General features: G+C 48.3%; 2 protein-coding genes across 2 annotated transcripts in view; one reads left to right on the forward strand and one right to left on the reverse strand.

The window, feature by feature from the left end:
- Top3a (DNA topoisomerase III alpha) overlaps positions 1-7,976 on the reverse strand; it is a 63,731-nt gene extending 55,755 nt beyond the window's left edge. Inside the window, exon 1 of the mRNA XM_037201254.1 lies at positions 7,413-7,976. Coding sequence (XP_037057149.1) covers positions 7,413-7,592 — 180 coding nt within the window. The 5' untranslated portion in view covers positions 7,593-7,976. The remainder of the gene's footprint in view (positions 1-7,412) is intronic.
- A 23-nt stretch (positions 7,977-7,999) lies between these two features.
- Positions 8,000-19,446, forward strand: Smcr8 (SMCR8-C9orf72 complex subunit). Its single transcript, XM_028857487.2, has 3 exons — positions 8,000-8,193; positions 8,505-10,863; positions 14,628-19,446. The coding sequence occupies exons 2-3, from the start codon at positions 8,510-8,512 to the stop codon at positions 15,079-15,081; spliced, it is 2,808 nt and encodes a 935-aa protein (XP_028713320.1). The 5' UTR covers positions 8,000-8,193; positions 8,505-8,509; the 3' UTR covers positions 15,082-19,446.
- Positions 19,447-19,762: the final 316 nt, after the last annotated feature.

Genomic DNA, 19,762 nt, shown 5'->3' on the forward strand with positions numbered 1-19,762 from the left:
CTATAGAAAAATATCAATCATAGTATTTCCTTATCCTACAAAGAACTTTGTAGAAAGGACACTCAGTCTTAGATTGCCCGTTCCCCCTTGCTGGTACATTCTGATAACAGATAAAAGCTTTCAAGGACCGAAAGGATATCTAAAAGCTAGCACAGATAAATGCAGACATCTCTGCCAGTTTGATCTGCCTTGATCAGGCGTGCTGGCTGTCACATATACGTGACCTTACAAAATTTAAAGGTGCCTTTCTATTGCTGTGATAGAACACCATGACCAAGACACCTTATAGAAGAAAGCAAGCTTGGCTTATGGTTCCAGACGGTTAGGGATCATAATGGTGAAAACAGCATGGTGGCAGCAGGCCTGATGGCTGGGGCAGCAAGCTGGGAGTACACACAAAGCAGAGATGGAGAGTGGCTTTTAAAACCTCAACATCTGGGCTGGAGAGATAGACGGCTTAGTGGTTAAAGAACACTGGCTGATCTTCCAGAGGTCCCGAGTTCAATTCCCAGCCACCACATGGTGGCTCACAACCATCTGTAATAGGATCTGATGGCCTCTTCTGGTATGCATGTCCATGCAGAGCACTCTTAAAATACAAATAAATAAAAAATTAAACAAACAAACAAAAACACCTCAAAAGCTAGACGTGGTGATCCAAGCCTTTAATCTCAGCACTTGGGAGGCAAACACCAGCCTGCTCTACACAGGGAACTCCAGGACAGCATAAAGAGATCTTGCCTTAAAAAAAAAAAAAAAATCCCCCCAAATAAACTCCCTACCCCAAAAAGCAAACAAACAAACAAAACCCCAAAACTGGCCCCCTCTAGCAAGGATACACCTCCTAACCCTTCCTAAACAGTACCTCCAACTGGGGACCTCAGATTCAAATATCTGAGCTCATAGGGGACATTCTCATTCAAACCACCTCATTTTTGTTTTTGTTTTAAATTTAAGACACAAACTTTATTAAAGATTTATTTTGCACTCAGGAGGCAGAGCCAGGCGGATCTCTGTGAGTTCGAGGCCAGCCTGGTCTACAGAGTGAGTTCCAGAACAGGCACCAAAGCTACACAGAGAAACCCTGTCTCGGAGAAAAAAAAAGATTTATTTCTGTGTGTATGGGTCCTTTGCTTGCATCTATGTCTGTGCACCACGTGTACAATGTGAGGCTAACAGAGGGTATCAGAACACTTGGAACTGAAGTTCCAGCTGGTTGTGAGCTGCCATATGGGTGCTGAGAATGACACCCACGTCCTCCGGAAGAGCAGCCAGTGCTCTTAACCATTGAGCATCTCTCCAGCCCCTAAAGGTTACCATTTTTTATCCCATGATATATGGATAACTGGACATTTAATAGTGGAGAGGACAGAGAGAACCCTGCCTGGAATCCCCTACCTAACATGTTACTCCCGGATGAGTTTTAACAGGGCTCCCTCAGATGACTTCTGCTGAGTGCATAAACATCGGATTTGGTGATGTTTTGCTATACTGGCTGCTTCTCTATCTGCTATTTGCTGCTCATTCAAAAGCACCATTATAGATGGATTTTCTCGACTGTAGAAAATAGAAAAAGGCTTTTGACTGGTGTGTGTTTTCTTTCTTTTCTCCCAACCTTAGGAAAATCTGTTTACCGAGCACACTGAAAAAAGGTTACAGGCTGGGAATGATCTAGAATCCCACTGCAGGGTGGCTTGTATTTTCTATGAGCTTTGCCTGGGTGCTTACAAAGTCTCAGAGTTTAACAATATTCATACAGGTGGTCTTAATCTATTGCATGCCTTATACATAGTTTGGACTTCATTGTTCTTTAATAAGATGGTACATTTATTTGCTAATATAATATGTCTCATGATATTAAGAAAAGAAATAAAAGGGGTCAGTAAATAGAAAAAGCAAATGTTAGAAGGATGTAAGAAAAAGATTTTTAGCAGAAAAGGATTTCTGTATGGTGTATGATAAGACTTTGCCCTGGGTTAAGATAGCTATGTATAAAAAGAAAAAGAAAAAGAAAAAGATAGCTATGTATTAGCTGGGCAGAAGTGGCTCACACCTTTAATCCCAGCACTTGGGAGGCAGAGGCAGGTGGATCTCTGTGAGTTCGAGCCCAGCCTGATCTACAGAGCTACTTCCAGGACAGCTAGGGCTGTTACACAGAGAAACTCTGTCTCAAAAAAAAAAAAAAAAAAAAAAAAAAAAAACTAACAAAACAAAACAAAAGATAGCTATGGATAGCTATGTATTTATAGAGTGAGAAAGATTGAGACAAATTCAGAAGCCTTAACAAGTCAGGAAAGCCCGAGTAAGTCATAGAAAGTATACAGAAGATTAAACTTAGGAATAATACACAATATTAAAATTTCTACAGTCAAAGTTCAATCAAACCTCTACTTAAACCAAAATATTGATTTATCTTTGTAGCATTCACAAGGACTGACTTAGAGAACAAAAATGTATGTTTAAACAGGATTTATTTAAAAGTGTTTAGTTTTTCCCAACCTTTATCTAAATATTACACAAAAGTTAAACACACCAGACTGGTGTAACTGACCTAAGTGTTCAATAATGCTTAAAAGCCTATACTAATGTGAATAGAGGAACTTCTCTCAACAGCTAGCTAGGTCCCAGGAGACTTTGGAATATCTCTCTCTCTCTCTCTCTCTCTCTCTCTCTCTCTCTCTCTCTCTCTCTCTCTCTCTCTCTCTGGTTTTTCCGAGACAGGGTTTTTCTGTGTAGCTTTTGGAGCCTATCCTGGAACTCCCTCTGTAGACCAGGCTGGCCTCGAACTCACAGAGATCCACCTGGCTCTGCCTCCCGAGTGCTGGGATTAAATGTGTGCGCCACCACCGCCCAGTTGGAACATCTCTTAAAGGGTCCTGCAGCTCTGAGAGTCACCCACCCTCTTGATCAGGGAGGGCATGGAAACTTCCCAGGACCTCTAAAGAAGGGACTCAGAGAGGAAAGTACCTCAAGGCTTCCAAAGGGAAGCCATAGTCAGGAAGGCCTTGATTCATCCCAGCACACGGCACAACTGGTAAACGGTTAAAACCAGCAGCTCCTCCCAAGGCCAAATAAACCCAAGACAGACACTCAACAGGCCTCGACAGTAAGTAAAAAGGAAAATAGTTAATTTTTTTTTATTATTGTTGTTTTGAGACAGGGTCTCTCTATCTAGCCTTGGCTGGTCTGGAACTTGTTATATAGACCAGGTTGGCCTCCAACTCAGTGATCTGCCTGCATTTGCCTCCTGAGTGCTGTGATTAAAGACGTGTGCCATCTCTCCAGCCCCAGCATGGTCTTAAACACCTGTTTGAGTTTCCCTCCTGTTGCTGTGATAAAATGTTCTTACCAGGGCTGGAGAGATGGCTCAGAGGTTAAGAGCATTGGCTTCTCTTCCAGAGGTCCTGCGTTCAATTCCCAGCAACCACATGGTGGCTCACAACCACCTATAATGAGATCTGGTGCCCTCTTCTGGCCTTCAGGCACACATGCAGGCAGAGCACAGTGTACATACTAAATAAATAAATCTTTTAAAAAAAAATGTTCTTACCAAAAGAAACTTAAAAAAGGAAATGGTACTTTACTGACAGTCTCCCCTACCCACTTTGTGGTTTTCCCCTTAAATTAAGAAGTGAAAGACAGTGTGTACCACATGTGTGTGGGTACCCACGGAGTCTAGAAGAGAGTGCCGGAAGCCCTGGAGCTGGAGTTCTAGGTGGTTGTGAGCCGTCTGACATGGGTGCTGTGAACGGAACAGTGGCTCTTAACCGCTCAGCCATCTCTCTAACCCCTCATGTTGTGTTTTGAAACAGAGTCTTACTATACAGACCAGGTTGGCCTCAAACTTGCTTTCCTGATTAGTTTCCTGAATCCTGGGACTAAGGTGTTTCCTTGCTAATTGATCTTTGACAAGGGTACCAAGTCCATTCAAAGGACAGACTTCATCAGACAATGCTGGGACAAATAGATCTCCATATACCAAAAGGATGAGGTGGGACATACAAAAATATGAACTGAAAAGGTGGATCAAAGACAACCAAAACTTAGGGCCAGCAAAATGGTTCAGAGGGTAAGGGTGATCCTGCCAAGCTTGATGATCTGAGTTCCATTCCTGAAAACCACATGGTAACAGAGAGAACAGACTCCCACAATGTTCTTCTGACCTCTGTACACATGCTGTGGCTCATGTGCACCTCTGCAGGCACAGACACAATACAGGAATGAATAAAAACTTACACTGTAAGACTCTCAAGAAAAAAAAAATAATGTACAGTCGGGCGGTGGTGGAGCACGCCTTTACTCTCAGCACTTGGGAGGCAGAGCCAGGTGGATCTCTGTGAGTTCGAGGCCAGCCTGGTCTACAAAGCGAGATCCAGGACAGGCACCAAAACTACACAGAGAACCCGCCCCCCCTTGAAAAAAAATATAAAAAAAAGAAAAGAAAAAAAAAAAGAAAAGTAACTCAGTATCATTGGTCAGTAAGCCCTTAAACACAGTATCTTTTCACACCTGCTAGGATGGTGACAAAGTAAAAACAACAAGAAAAGCAAGCATTTCTAAAGCATGTGGAAAAGTTTGGTGGTTCCTGAAAAAGTTAAAGGCAGCTACCAAATATCTCAACAAACCCGCTAGTAGGACTCCCAGAGTTCAAGAGAATGGCATTATTTGCTTTAGGCTGAGGTTTTTGTAGCTAAGGACAGGGAGCAGGGGAGAGAGAGAGATTTACTTGAGGACGAAGGAGGAAGTCAGCTGTTTTCCTTAGATAAACGGTTTGTCTGTTGTCTTTTTTTTTTTTTTTTTTTTTTTTTTTTTTTTTTTTTTGCCATCACTGGGTGTCTGGAGTTGGGCCAGCGGCCTTCTGCAATCCTCAAATACCTGCTTTCTGGAACTTTGAGCTCAGTTTCAGGACCTTACTTTTTTGGGAGGGGGGTGGGGATAGGGGGAATTCATGTTTCAGTTTGAAGGAAATGTCTCACAGCAAGCTTAAGTGTGTTAAGTATGGGTAGTATAACCATTATACTACCTGGTTCCAGAGGTAAGTTGTCTCTTTAAAGGAGTGACACTGTTTGCTCTGTCACACTCACCACCATTAACCTGCTGCTGTTACTGAAAGGAAAAGTACTGGCTCAGGACCCCCAGGAGCCATGCTCGCCATGCTCACCATGCTCGCCAGGCTCGAGCTGACCAGAGTTCCTTCAGCTACTGTTATTGTTAGTGGGGGGTTGGATTTTTAAGTACGCTTTCATTCAGGTAGCTGAGGCTAACCATAAAGTTGCTAGGTAGTGGAGTCTGGCCATAAATTCTTTTTTCTTTCTCTCCTTGAGTGCCTAGGTCCTATGCCCTGCTCACGCATAATCAGAACTACAACCCACCTCTTTGGCATTAAATAACTGCTCTAGCTATTTGAGGTCATCTTTTATTTCTTCTTACAAACTTATAAAAATCCTCAAAATGTGGCTGACCAGGGAACAAGACTGAGCTCCGTAATGACTGATCCCTTCTTTCTCTACCTCACCCCCATTCTCCCTACATAATCTGCTAGCTGGAGATGAGATGGACGACTGTCTTCTAAGATTACCAGCTCTCTGAATAAAGCACTGTTTTAAAGATTCCGTTTCTATGTACACATTGGTATCTGCAAAGAAGCAACAAACTGTTATTCCGGCTTTGGCATTCTGGTTACAGTAGATGCCTTCTACTGCCAGGATGATACATTATTAACAATCCCTGGCTCAAGCTGGGTGGCGGTGGTGGTGGTGGTGGTGCACCCCTTTAATCCTAACACTTGGGAGGCAGAGGCAGGTGGATCTCTGTGAGTTCAAGGCCATCCTGGTCTACAGATCAAGTTCCAGGACAGCTAGGACTGTTACACAGAGAAACCCTGTCTTGAAAAATCAGAAAAAAAGAAAATCCCTGGCTTGGAGGTTAAGAGCACTCATTGCTCTTCCAGAGGTTCTGAGTTCAATTCCCACCAACCACATGGTGGCTCACAAACATCTATAATGAGATCTGGCACCCTCTATACTGGCCTGCAGGCAGAACACTGAATACATAATAAATAAATAAATCTTAAAAAAAAAAAAAAAAAAAAAAAAAAAAAGAGAAAGAAAGAAAGAAAAAAGAATCCCTGGCTTGGTCTACATAGTGAGTTCCAGGACAGCCAGGACTACACCACAGAGACACCAGTCTTGAAAAAACAAAACAAAACAAAACAAAAAACCCCCAAACAAACAAAAAATAAGGAAAAGGAAACAGAGACAGAGACAGGGAGAAGAGTATCCCAGGCCTAGTGGGGAGAAGTATGTGTGTGTGCGTGTGCGTGTGCGTGTGTGTGTGTGTGTGTGTGTGTGTGTGTGTGTGTGTGTGAAGATTACTTAAAATAGACATTTAAGGTGCTGGAGAGATGGCTCAATGGTTAAGAGCACTTGTTGCTCTTCCAGAGGACCAGGGTTTGATTTCCAGCACCCACATGGTGGCTCACAACCGTTTGTACTTTCAGTTCTAGGGGATCTGATGCCTACTTCTGGTCTCCATGGGCATATATGTGGTACACAGGCATACATGCAGGCAAAACACTCATAGAACACCCCCTTCCCCCCAAAAAAAGACATTTAAGCAGTGGTTAGGCTGGATGTGAAACATAATCGCAGTACTTGGAAGGCAGAAGCAAACAGATCTCTTGTTTGTTCCAGGCCAGCCTGGTCTGCTTAGCCAGAGCTACATAGTGAGACCCCGTCTCAAAAAGAGAAGAAATTACTTTCAGGGATATTCCACACTTTAAAGAGGTAAAGTTGAGGGCCAGCGCCCACACAACCTTGGCTCTCCTCCCACTATTTCAGAACTGGCAGCAGAGGTCAAGAGAAAGGAAGAGCTCATAGGAAGGCCCTCCAACTGAGTGATAATGCAACACTTCTTGGGGCTCTACCCTTTTTCATTTCCCCCTTTTCCTCTGTCAAGAGACAGTCGTATCTCTTGTGCATCTTGGAATCAGTCTACAGGAGTCGTAAATGACTTTCCCTTAGTGTTACTACCGAAACATAAAGTAAGGATCATAAGTCAGGTTGGAACGCCAAGTTTAAGGAGTTTGGTACGGGTTTTCTACTCAACTGAACTTCAGACTCACCAAAAAAAGAATGTTAAAATACATGTTTGCTCACAATCGCTCCAGAACTAAAGAAGAGCCATCGCCCACAGGTATTTGAGACGATCAGACAGAGACGATGGGCAAAGATCTATTAAATGCCCTTAAAGGCCTACATTTAAAGCGCCTGCAGTCCGGGGAGAGGGCGGATGGGAGGGGGCCTCTGCCAGGCTGTAGGCGGAGTCGCAGTCGCCTCGGATTTGGGTACCCAGCGACAAGGTCTCACTTTTGTGGGCGTTCCTCAAGGAAGCCGAACCGAAATGCTTCTTACCCGCCGCATACGACCATTGGACAGCAAGTCGGCGATCCCCTTGGCAGCGTCGTTTTTCTCCGCCACACAGAGAACTTTTCGTACTCCTCGGAAGGCCACTTCCATGGCAGCGCGGGACAAGGCACGGCCTCCAGGCCGTCGCTGCCACTGGAACGCTAAGAGAGTGACTGGGAAGATCATTACCTAGGCCCTGCGCCAGCAGCCACTCCACGGTGCCCCGTACATACCGGGCAACCCGGAGGAGAAGCCACGAGGCACCCCTCCGAAAGCCCCCTAAATAATGCACCTTCCCCAGGCCACGGCTGCCCTCGGCGTGGAATCTCACCCCCCAGAGTCCCGCTTAAACTCCCGCTCACAGGCAACTTCCGCTAGCCGAGCAGTCGCAAACTACAACTCCCAGAATGCTTCCTGCCCCGGCACGCTCACCCAACACCGTTTCTCCTCCTCCCTTCCACCCTACGGTAATCCTACTTTCCCTTTCTTTAGGACAGTGATTGGTTAATGGGTCTTGTCCTCAGGAAGGACTGATGGACAGCGCCTCTTAAAAAGAGCCACTTACTCGGAAGTCAGGGTGAGCGTTTCCGGGTCACGCGACGCTGACGCTTGGGAGTCATGTGATACCAAGATGGTGGTGCCGCGGTAGCTTCCCAGGGACAGTACAGTCCTAGGAGCCGCGACAGTTTCTGCCCTTAGGTCGTGGGGAGGCTCATTTAACTGACTGTTCGGCCGCCCGTGACTAGGACTAAGGACCTGATCGGAGCTGGGGCTGTTGATGTCATTGGTAGGTGCCGGGGAGTGCTGGTGACCTCGGTTCAGAAGCCTTGCGCCGGCCGGGGAAACAGAGCGGCTCGCCTCCTCCGTCATCTGGGCTTGCAGCTTTGGAGTTCATGAGGCTTCCCAGGGCTTCCCAGGTCCCAGATCCTGCTAATCTTCTGGAATTTGAATTTTTGGGTGTGTGAGAGGGAGCTTAGGACCCTTGGAAGAGCAAAGAAGGCCGCAAGAGCTTCGCTTCCTCATCCAGAGGCCGGACTTCCCCGCCGACTAACTCCGCATTATTTTCTATTTCCTCTCAATGTTCTCTCCGTATTTCAGGAAATATGATCAGCGCCCCTGATGTGGTGGCTTTCACCAAGGAAGACGAGTACGAGGAGGAGCCTTATAATGAGCCCGCCTTGCCGGAGGAGTACTCAGTACCTCTCTTCCCCTATGCCAGCCAGGGGGCTAACCCCTGGTCTAAACTGTCCGGGGCCAAGTTCTCCAGGGACTTCATTCTTATTTCCGAGTTCTCTGAGCAGGTGGGGCCCCAGCCCTTGCTGACCATCCCCAATGATACCAAAGTTTTCGGCACTTTTGATCTCAATTACTTCTCCTTGCGGATCATGTCAGTGGATTACCAGGCTTCATTCGTGGGTCATCCTCCTGGTTCTGCCTACCCCAAGTTGAACTTTGTGGAGGACTCCAAGGTGGTACTGGGAGACTCTAAGGAAGGGGCCTTTGCATATGTGCACCACCTTACTTTGTATGACCTGGAGGCCCGTGGCTTTGTGAGGCCCTTTTGTATGGCTTATATCTCTGCAGACCAGCATAAGATCATGCAGCAATTCCAGGAGCTTTCAGCTGAATTTTCCAAAGCATCTGAGTGCTTGAAGATGGGTAACAGGAAGGCATTTGCTGGGGAACTTGAAAAAAAGCTGAAAGACTTGGACTACACGAGGACAGTGCTGCACACGGAAACTGAGATCCAAAAGAAAGCCAACGACAAAGGCTTTTATACATCTCAAGCAATCGAGAAAGCCAACGAACTGGCCAACGTGGAAAAGTCCATCATTGAGCATCAAGATTTGCTGAGGCAGATCCGCTCATACCCTCGTCAGAAGATGAAGATGCCTGATTTGCATCCTGGTGATGTGGAGCATACTCAAGATCAGGCTGAGCAGGTATCTACTACCTCTAACCCTGAGGAGTCAGCGAATGCAGACCTTTATACCTGCAGACCGGCTTACACCCCCAAACTCATCAAAGCAAAATCCACCAAGTGTTTTGACAAGAAGTTGAAGACCTTAGAGGAACTCTGTGACACGGAGTATTTCACTCAAACCCTGGCCCAGCTTAGCCACATTGAACACATGTTCAGAGGAGACCTGTGCTACCTCCTGACCAGTCAGATTGACAGAGCACTTCGCAAACAACAGCACATCACGAATTTCCTCTTTGAAGACTTCATGGAGATTGATGACAGGCTGGAGAAACCAGAGAATGTGCCCTCTCAGTCCAGTCAGGACAGGCTGCCGTCCAGGCCTGTGCAAGAATGCCCCATTCCTAAAGTGTTGATTAGTGTTGGTTCTTACAAGTCCAGCGTGGAGTCTGTGTTGATCAAGATGGAGCAGGAACTTGGCGATGGAGAGGACAAGGAAGTGGAGGCAACAGAGTCCAGCAGTTTTGACCCCCAGGAAAACCTGGACTACCTGGACATGGACATGAAAGGGAGTGTCAGCAGCGGGGAGAGCATCGAGGTCCTGGGCACCGAGAAGTCGTCCTCTGTGCTGTCGAAATCTGACAGCCAGGCCAGCCTCACGGTGCCGTTGAGCCCCCATGTAGTCCGCAGCAAGGCAGTCAGCCACAGGACAATCAGTGAGGACAGTATTGAAGTCTTAAGCACCTGCCCATCGGAGGCCCTCATTCCTGATGACTTTAAGGCCAGCTACCCAAGTGCCATTAACGAGGAGGAAAGCTATGCAGATAATGAGGGGGCCATCCATTTCGAGGCAAGTGTCAGCCCCCCAGAACTGGGTGAGACTCAGGAGGGCAGCTTGGAAAATACCCCATCCCAAATAGACTCCAGCTGCTGTATTGGGAAGGAGAGTGAAGGTCAGCTGGTTCCTCTGCCCACCCCAGCTTATACTCTCTCTGATGAGGATGGTGTGGTGAGCATCCCCCCACAGCGCTACGAACACAAGGACCAAGGGTTCCATGTGGACGCCATGATGGAAAACACTGACCCGTCTCTCCGAGACAACAGTGGTGAAATGTTCCCAGCTTATGAGCTGGATCCAAGCTGCCTCCTGGCTAGCCGAGATGTCAGTAAGACAAGCCTGGATAACTACTCGGATACCACTAGCTACATGAGCAGTGTGGCCTCTACCAGCTCGGACAGAACCCCCTCTGCTCACTCTGCTAGCCTCTCCTCTGACAGACACAAAAAGAGAGCTGGCCAGAATGCCTTAAAATTCATCCGCCAGTACCCTTTTGCCCACCCAGCCATCTACTCCCTGCTTAGTGGGAGGACACTTGTGGTCCTGGGCGAAGATGAAACCATAGTCAGGAAGCTTGTAACTGCACTGTCCATCTTTGTTCCCAGCTTTGGCTACTATGCCAAGCCAGTGAAGCACTGGATATCCTCCCCTTTGCATATTATGGATTTTCAGAAGTGGAAGCTTATTGGCCTACAGAGGTAACTGGTTCCAGGTGGTGGGGAAGAGCGCTAGACATTAAGAGATGAAGCAGGTGGTTCTGTGGACCCCAGGAAAGGGAAGCTTGCTTTCTGAACAATGGATAATCCAACTCACTGCTCTTACCTTTGGCAAATCCCTCTGGATTCCATTGCCTCCTCTATCGTGGGGACAGGGTTCACAGTTGCTAAGTGATTGCCAATGCCGGCACCTTCCTGCTTCCATGTCAGAATTGTTTGGGAGAATTGTTCTTTGTGTATGTGTTTGGCGCTAGCAATAGAACCCAGGGACTGCATGTGCTAGGCAGACATACTACTGAGTTATATTCCCATTCCCTGGGAGAATTTTTTAAATCGTGAATTCCCACTCAGATTCTAAATGGTTGGTCTGTCTGAGATAAGAACTGGAGTCCTTGGTCCAGTGAAATCAGAGAATGATTGGACTTGGAGATCTTATGTTCATTCTGACTCCAGTTCACATTGGCATCGAGAATTGTAGCTGTCACTGTGAAAGATAGAGAGCCCCAGTAGCCTGTATCCTGCTACTGGATTGGCTCTGGAAGTCGAGGGGTCCCAAGAGCTTGTCCTCCCCCATTTGAAGTTACGGTGTTTGCTTACCATGGCTCATTCACACAAGTATTTGGGCAGGTCACTCCTGTGTTCCAGGAAAATAGAGTACACTTATTGGTCATTTGCTAAGTATTGTGAGGCTAGTGAAGTGCCAGCCTCTGCCCAGTGCCTGAATTACAAGGTAATCCAGCCATGTGAACTCTGGCCCCCATCCTGTCACCATGCCACCAGCTTAACCCCTCTGAGGCTAGTCCCTTCTCTGTAGTCAGCTGGCAAGTCTCTTATGAGAGCAGATGCCTAATCACTGACTAGTCTCTACAAGTGTGCACTCTAAAAATGAAGGAGTCAGGCAGGGCACAGAACTCAAGCGGGGAAGTGTCCGGTAGCACATGAGATAAGAGGTGAGCATCCTACTGAGGGGCACAAACGGTGGCAACGCTCCTCACGAGTGTCACTGCCTACACAGTGCCTCTGCTCCAAGGGATGATCTCCCTGGGCAGGAGCCACGAGTGGCATGGCAAATGGGTAGGTCACAGCTGGCCCAGAGAAGCCCTGGGGGAAGTGAGCTGAAACCGTGACACCGGACACCAGGAAGTGAGACCTGTCGGGGTGATGGTTGCAGAGAGCGCAGGAGTCTTGGTCACTGCTGACATTGCCCCTCACTGTGGTGCATCTGGACTCCTCCAACTGTTGTGTACCTCCTCTGCTTCTGTGCAGGGAGCTCCCAGAAGGGCCCAGATGGGGACAGTGGTACTTCAGAACAGCACCTGGCCTTAGTGAGTAGCTATGTGGAGGCCAGTCTGGGCTGTATTAGCAAGACATTGGCTTTAAAAAGAAAGAGGAAAAAAAAAAAAAGATGCAGAAGACATTGGCTTTAAAAAGAAAAAGGGGGGAAAAGATGCGGAAGACATTGGCTTTAAAAAGAAAAAAAAGTGATGCGGAAAGGTGCGTCTGTGTAGTGGCCCTCCTGTCCCCAGATGTGGGGTGAGAGGTGCGTTTGTGTAGTGGCACTCTTGTCCACAAAGCTGTGAGCAGGGTTCATCTGGCTCCTCAAGTCCTGGCTTCTTCACATGGAACTGCTCAAATACAGTTTTTAAAGAATCTCACTTGAAGCCAGGAGTGGTGGTGCACACCTTTGATCCCAGCACTCGGGAGGCAGAGCCAGGCAGATCTCTGAGTTTGAGGCCAACCTGGTCTACAGAGTGAGATCCAGGACAGGCTCCAAAGTTCTAGTAGGGGAGAGTGCGTGGGAGGTAAAGGCTTAGGCAGGGTCCTGGCTGGGTGACCTCAGACTCCTTGGTCCTGGTGCCTCCCTGGTTTGGATGGTGGCAGTGGCTTCGAGGAATGGGCTGTGTTCACACAGTCTGGGGCCTGATTGTGTATTTGGCTTCCTGAGGAAGAATTTTATGGGGACAGAAATGGAAGATGTTGGATGGAGGCAGCATCTGGGAGGAGGTGCCAAAGCTGAATTTCAGGAAATGGCCTAGGCTGGGACATCACAACAGAGATGGAGGTCAGACGGGTAGAACTCTGCTGAGCCGAGGGGGAGGGAAGAGCTCTGCATGCTGAGCTCAGGGTTTGCCTGGGCCCCTCAGTGGGAGGAAAGCAACTAAATACGACAGACGAGCTGGCATGCAGTCAGCAAGGCCCCCGGTGGGGGTGGGAAAGCCAGGCCATTGAGGACTAGGATCGGCAAAGGGTGAGGGACGCTCTCTTCACACCCCTTACTGTCCTCGTGGACTGTTTCTCACCTGCAGGCCCCGATTCTCCCTTGTTCACGGGGTGTGCTGTCTACCCACTGCCACTGGTTCGGGGTTTAGGGCCTGTGTGTGGCCTGCCATTTGAATTCTAGCTGACCTTGCCATGGTCTTCAGGCCTTCCACAGGCCCCAGGTCCCACTTTCCTTTCAAGTCCAACACTCCCATGAACAAGACGAGACTCGGCCATTCTTCACTGCAATCTCAGCTCCAGGTCAATGCCTGGTTAGGTAGTAGATGCTTAATATATAATTATGAAGTGCACCCAGAAGGAAACAATAGTGTGGTCACAGTGGTGGTTCTGTTTCTATAGTGTCTCGTCTTACATAAGCCCTAAATGTTAAGAGGAAGGTCATTCGTCTGCAAAATCTTGTCAGTTGTTTGCTAGGCCGGTGGGAAATGCCTACCCTCATAGGAAGACCGCTCCACAGGAGAGCTTTTTGTCTTCTTGTGGTGCTGGGATGAAAACCCTGGCCGGTGTATGGCAGGCAAATGCTCTACCTACTTTACCCTCCCCTGCTTGAGGAAGGCCGTTTTTTGTTTTGTTTTGTTTTACTTTTAGAAGTTTACTACAAGTTGGGCGGTAGTGGCGCACGCCTTTAATCCCAGCACTCGGGAGGCACAGGTAGGTGGATCTCTGTGAGTTTGAGACCAGCCTGGTCTACAAAGCAAGTTCCAGGAAAGGCGCAAAGCTGCACAGAGAAACCCTGTCTGGGGGGGGGGGGGGAGTTTACTACAGATTCAAAGGTGGAAGTTTAAAAGGGAGAGACTCAGAGCATCATGCTGTCTGAACTAAGCCTGCAGGTCAGCCACACGGTGGACAAGAAGCCTGCTGGCAGGAAGGGGAGCATTACAGAGCCCAGGTCAATATTAGGGAAAGCATGCTCAGAACAGAGGTGGGAAGAAAAGGAACAGGCTTTTCTGAGAAGCTGGGAGGTTTTTAGGAACAGCCTCCGAGGCCGAGCACTTGGTCTATTCCACTTCACCACTGAAACACATGCTGCTGGGCAGTAGGGACGGACCACCGAGGAGATGCATCCCGGGCTCTAGGATGGGGAATTCCTCAGCAGCACCCCCTGAGGGCCAGACCCCATCCTAATGTGACTTAGTTTGCCACTTTGGTGACTTCCATGAAGAATTAACAGTGAGAAGTATCTCCATCTCAGAGATGAGACTCCCAAAGGGTAAAGGAGATTGTCTAAGCTAATAGCCCAGAGATGGGGGAGGCCTGAAAGTGCTTCAGTCTGGTGTGAGGAATTTTCAGAGGCCATCAGGAAGGTGCCCAGGGCCTCAGAACCAAAGCATCTGAACTTCCTCTAGGGCCAGTGTATGCTAGTTGGGTGCGAGTTAGTTTGGGGACGGTGCTCCTCACCTCTTAACTATCTGCCTCCATTTTTTTAACCCTTGCCTTTTTTTCTGACCGTGGCTTATCTCTTTCAGGGTGGCCTCCCCTGCCAGTATGGGTACCCTCCATACCCTGAGCCGTTACAGCCGCTATACAAGCATCCTGGACCTGGACAGCAAGACCCTACGCTGTCCCCTGTACAGGGGTACACTGGTGCCCCGCCTGGCTGACCACCGCACTCAGATCAAGCGAGGCAGCACGTACTACCTGCACGTCCAGAGCATGCTCACCCAGCTCTGCTCCAAGGCATTCCTCTACACTTTCTGCCACCCCCTGCATCTGCCTGCCCACAGCGAGGAGACGCAGGAAGCGGTGGCCAGCAGACAAACCAGCTTCCTCAAGTTCAACCTGGGGCTAGTGAACGAGGACGTCAGGGTGGTGCAGTACCTGGGTGAGCTGCTCAAACTGCACTACACGCAGGAGCCACCTGGGGCCGCCCACCCCCTGCTCAGGTTTGACTATGTCCCCAGCTTCCTGTACAAAATCTGAGGGTTCCGGCCACTGTGACCAAGACCTGACTCAGTACAGGGCGGGACTGGAAGGGTTGGTGTGACTAAATGCTTGCCTGAGCTGGCGTGCTGAGCTTTCTGGTGTCAGCGGAAGGAAACGGGTGGCAGTTGTGGTTCCCCTCTTGTCCTGGCAGTGTGGGAAGTGGGGCGGAGCAGAGGTGGAGCCTGGCTCCCCAGAGGGGGCTGCAAGAACAGCAGCTGTTCTCGGTTCCGGGGAAGTGGCCACCAAATAAGGGGTGTCCTTAATTTCCCAAGGATCAGCAGTCTGGGCAGGAAGAGAAAGCTCCAGACCCTGTGGGGCTGGAGCAGATGAGGCTAAATAGCCAAAGCCCAGATGACAGCCGAGTGGCAGAATCAGCCTGGGAACTGGTGTGCAGGACACAGGACAGCCATCGTCTCCATCTACCTCTACCAAGGCCCTGTACTTGGCTTCCTGGACCCCAGCAACTGAGGGGAGGCTCCCGAACAAGGACACAGAGGAACCAGTGCTCCGGTCAGTTGGAGAAAGACACACCTGGGCTGTGGGGGATGCAGACCACAAGTGGCCCCTTGCCCTATCTTCCCCTGTCAAGGAAGTACTCATTGAGTCCCCAGGGGTCATTCCTTACAGTGGTCCTGGATGTGAAGCAGATGTCACGGGGCTACAGCCAGTTCGAGAACTCCATTGGGAGCTGTAGATAAAGCAGGCCATAGGCCATTCCCCAGGATGACAGGAGCTCCTACTGGCTCTTCTCAGCCAGACATGAACCCGGACGCCCAACTGAGGTCTGGTTGCCTAGCTCGTGTTCTGACCGGAACTTAGGAGCAAGGACATCCTGTACCAGCTCCTGGGTGGCTGTCATTTGACCTACATCTGGGAGGCAGTGTGCACCTCCATCCTTACAACCATCCACATGTGAGTGGACCCCACCTGACCCACTGGTGGCCATCGTCAGGACCTCCCCAGGACCTCCATTGCAGCTGCTCCTCTTGTGCTCCATGGAGTGAGTGCCCTCACAATCCTGAAAATGTGAGATCTGTTGAAAACGTGTTGTCCCCAAATAGGAGCAGCTCTGGTCGTTAGTGCTTTCTCATTAGCTGAAGACAAAGACAAACCCCTGCAGTAAATGGGACCCAGGTCGGCCCCATGCATGCATCTGTTAGGTGCTGTGTCCCCTGCACAGGTCTGTCAGCTGGTCACGCCACTGAGGTCTCTCACAGAAAGGAACCCTGCAGAAGCCAAATAACCAAAGATGGCTTGCAGCATGTCACTCCTGTGTCACGTTCCTTGCCCAGGTCTTTGACACAAAGTTGCAACCTGTTGGTTCTGGTCCATGGCTTCAAGTCATGATCCCCATTTCACTCTAGACAGTAGTATGTGGTTTTGCTTCTGAGGCTCTGACAGAGAACCAGGATTTTGTCACTGTCTGTTACAGGCATTTACAGACACCTTAGCAGCTGTGGTTTCCCCTCATGGACTCCCCCATCTGCTCTTGCTTCTTAGTGTTCTAGATGCCACTTTGACTGGTTGGCTAGTTCCCTCAGGAGCCAGGCTGGGAGGTGGTCAGTTGCTGTTGCTACTGCCTCAGCATGGGGACTCACTGGTCCTGCACTGAGAAAGGCGAATGAGCTGCAGCTGGGCCTTATGGGTACTGAAAGCACAGACCTGAGTGGTCTCAAGTGGAGCTCCATGGAGCTCCTTGGCATTCATCCAGGGTGACTCAGAGGACAAAGCCAAGACTGGTGTGGAGCGGGCAGAACAGTCTTGTGGAGCAGCTGAGGAAATGGCCAACAGGTGCCTGGCCTGAGTGGCTCCTAAGTACACACTGACAAGGGGTCCAAGTCCTGGAGACAGGATCTCATGTAACTCAGGTTGGGTTCAAATTCAGTATGTACCAGGGACAACCCTGAACTCTTGATCCTTCTGCCTCCACGTCCCAATGGCTAAGACTATAGGCATGCTACCAGACCTGTTGTCTACATTGAAACTTAGTTTTAAAACTTTGTTGTGTGATTTGAAAGGTGTTAGTCATTGGGACTGAGTTTGGACAGAGGAGGACTGGGATCTTCTGGAAGTAGTGTATCTGTGGAGACCTATGCAGCAGGACTCAACTTACATTTTCATTAGGTCGTTGGGGTGATGACACACACTAATCCCAGCATTCAAGAGGCAGAGGCAGGTGGATCTCTGTGAGCTAGAGGTCACCCTGATCTACATGACGAGTTCCAGGCCAGCCAGGGCTACATGATGACACCCTTTCTCAAGAACAAAAGGTTTCACCACCTTTTCTCAAGTACTAGGCTAGTAAGGCTTTTGTTTTGTTCTTTTGAGACAGTCTCATATAGCCCAGGCTAAGGATGACTTTGAACTTCTGATCCTCCTGCCTCCACGTGCTGAGATTGTAGGACTGTCATGCCTAGATTGTACAGTTTTGGGGAATGAACCCAGGGCTTTATAAATACTAGGCAAGCACCCTACCAGCTGAGCTATATCCCTAGCCTGGCTAGTTTAAATTATACCATGAAAACCACTTCACAGAAAGATAAGAGCCCCTTCTTTATTCCTATCATTTTGATTCGTAACACTAACACTGCTAAGTCAGGTTTATTTCAACTTGACTACCAAGCAATTACTCCCCTTCCTGTTTTTAAAGCTGTCTAGTTTAAGAACCATCCAACTGAGCTGGTGATGACACTTGTCATTGTACAAGTAATGCTTGTACATTACCGAACATTCACATGCTCCATTGTTGAGGTCAGTCCATGGTCTTCTGTATGGGGATACATGGAATACACTGGCTTGAGTTGCCACCTTCTGCCTCACCATTTCCCTTCAGTAGAACCTTGAATTAACAAGGTTTTAACTCAGCCAAGTGGTGGTAGCGCACGCCTTTAATCCCAGCACTTGGGAGGCAGAGGCAGGCGAATCTCTGGGTTCAAGACCAGGCTGGTCTACACAGAGCCTATCTCAAAAACAAATACTTTAACCCCTCCATGATTTGCTACTGAAGTGGCTGAAGTTACTCTTAAACTTAGAACTGGACTTCATTTGTGACCTGTCATTCCTGATTTGATCTTTAACTCCTCCTTTACTTTAGGGTTTCAACCTCATCTGAATTAGTTCCCATCTCATAACCCTAGGAAAGCCAGGAGACCTCCCTTCTCCCTGGCCAAACATCAAAGCCAGCAGTGCTGGGTGGTACCAGAGGCAGAGCTTCTATCTTGTATGCATCTTGGCTACCAGCCTGTTTTGCTCAGTGCATGCCACTCCCCAGCCTGAGTGCTACATATTGGACCAATGTCCTGTGCCACCGTGGTTTATCTCCCAAATGGTTGGGTTGGGTAGCAGTAGCTCACCCAGTTGGGGATGATGCATCATCAGGTATACAAGGCCTCTGGAAGTTCCAAATCCTCATGGCAGTAGGCCATGCGGGATACTTTCTACTTCTCCCTAGAAAGCTCCTGAGAAAGTGCCTTGGCTTGTACTTTGAAACAAATTAGCCAGCTTTCTGGCTTTACCCTAATACTGTGATCAAATTGGAATTTTTAAGGGACACACTCATACTTAGGCTGAAGAAAGGAGAGATTAGATTTCTTTTGCTCTGAAAACAAAGCCTTGCTTGAGCTTAAACAGTTTCCCCGAGCCCTTGGCCCACTATGGTTTGGTTAAGTTAAAGCTTTGGGAAGGAACAGCGGAAGAGATGAGCTGTGGCAGTGGGGGAAAAGCGTCCTGCAGCGTTGATCTACGGGTTTACAGCAGAGGCCCTACTTGGAGCTGTGGAGCTGTCTTCAGCTGGGCAGGAAAAATTAAGTTCCTGGAATCAAGATTGCTAAGGCAGTGTAGCAGCCCCACGATCGGAGATGAGGGGACCAGTATGCCACCACACCCCATGGAAGTGGACCAGCTCCCAGGGAGCCTTGGCCAAACCACCTTCCGGACAGCTGGAGCTGCGGACTTGACTGAGGCGTACAGCAGTGAGCGGGCGGCACGGTGTGCGAAGAACTCTCGTTATTTTCTAAGAAGCTGTTCTTTTGCTGCATGTCCCACCATGTCTGTGAATATGTGTCCAAACCTGCAAGCTGCAGTCACAGTACTGGACCGGCACTGCACTGCTGACGTGACTGTGTCCCACAGGCATTATGCACAAGGTTAACCAGAGGAAATGCCAAACAAATAGTATGAGGAGTGTACTTTTTAAGATATTAATTTATTTGAGTTCAGATATTTTTAAAATATAAAAACTGGTTGTATTTTTTAAAGTTATAATTCTTGTAGACATTCTGTGGGTAAAAATTTGTGTGTATTAAAAAGTCACCAATGGTTTGCAATTCAGCTATGTAAAAATAAAGACTCTTTGGGAAGGTAGCACTTGGGCTCCTAATTATAAGCTGGTTATCTCAGGAAGGTGGAACACAAAGCCTTTGGCCTCTGCTGATTCTCAAACCAGAAAGGGATTTGCACAACACAGAAATAGCCAGTTCTACAAGGCTGTTTGTGCGGTAGGCATGAACTCAGGACATCATATATACTGAATGTGTGCAATACCTCTAAGTGACACCTCTAGCCTTATGTAACATACTTCGAGCTGCTGGCTGACAGTCATTTCTCTTTTTTTCCTTTTTCTTTCTTTTCTTCTTTCTTTCTTTCTTTTTTTTTTTTTTTTTTTTTTTTTTTTTTTTTT

This window comes from Peromyscus leucopus, chromosome 8b (assembly GCF_004664715.2).
Source record: "Peromyscus leucopus breed LL Stock chromosome 8b, UCI_PerLeu_2.1, whole genome shotgun sequence".
NCBI lineage: Eukaryota > Metazoa > Chordata > Mammalia > Rodentia > Cricetidae > Peromyscus > Peromyscus leucopus.

Excerpts from the sequence above, each read along its gene's own strand:
- Smcr8 (XM_028857487.2), top strand. The coding sequence starts at position 8,510 with ATGATCAGCGCCCCTGATGTGGTGGCTTTCACCAAGGAAGACGAGTAC. Across the intron at positions 10,864-14,627 it reads AAGCTTATTGGCCTACAGAG|GGTGGCCTCCCCTGCCAGTA; the intron begins GTAACTGGTTCC and ends TATCTCTTTCAG.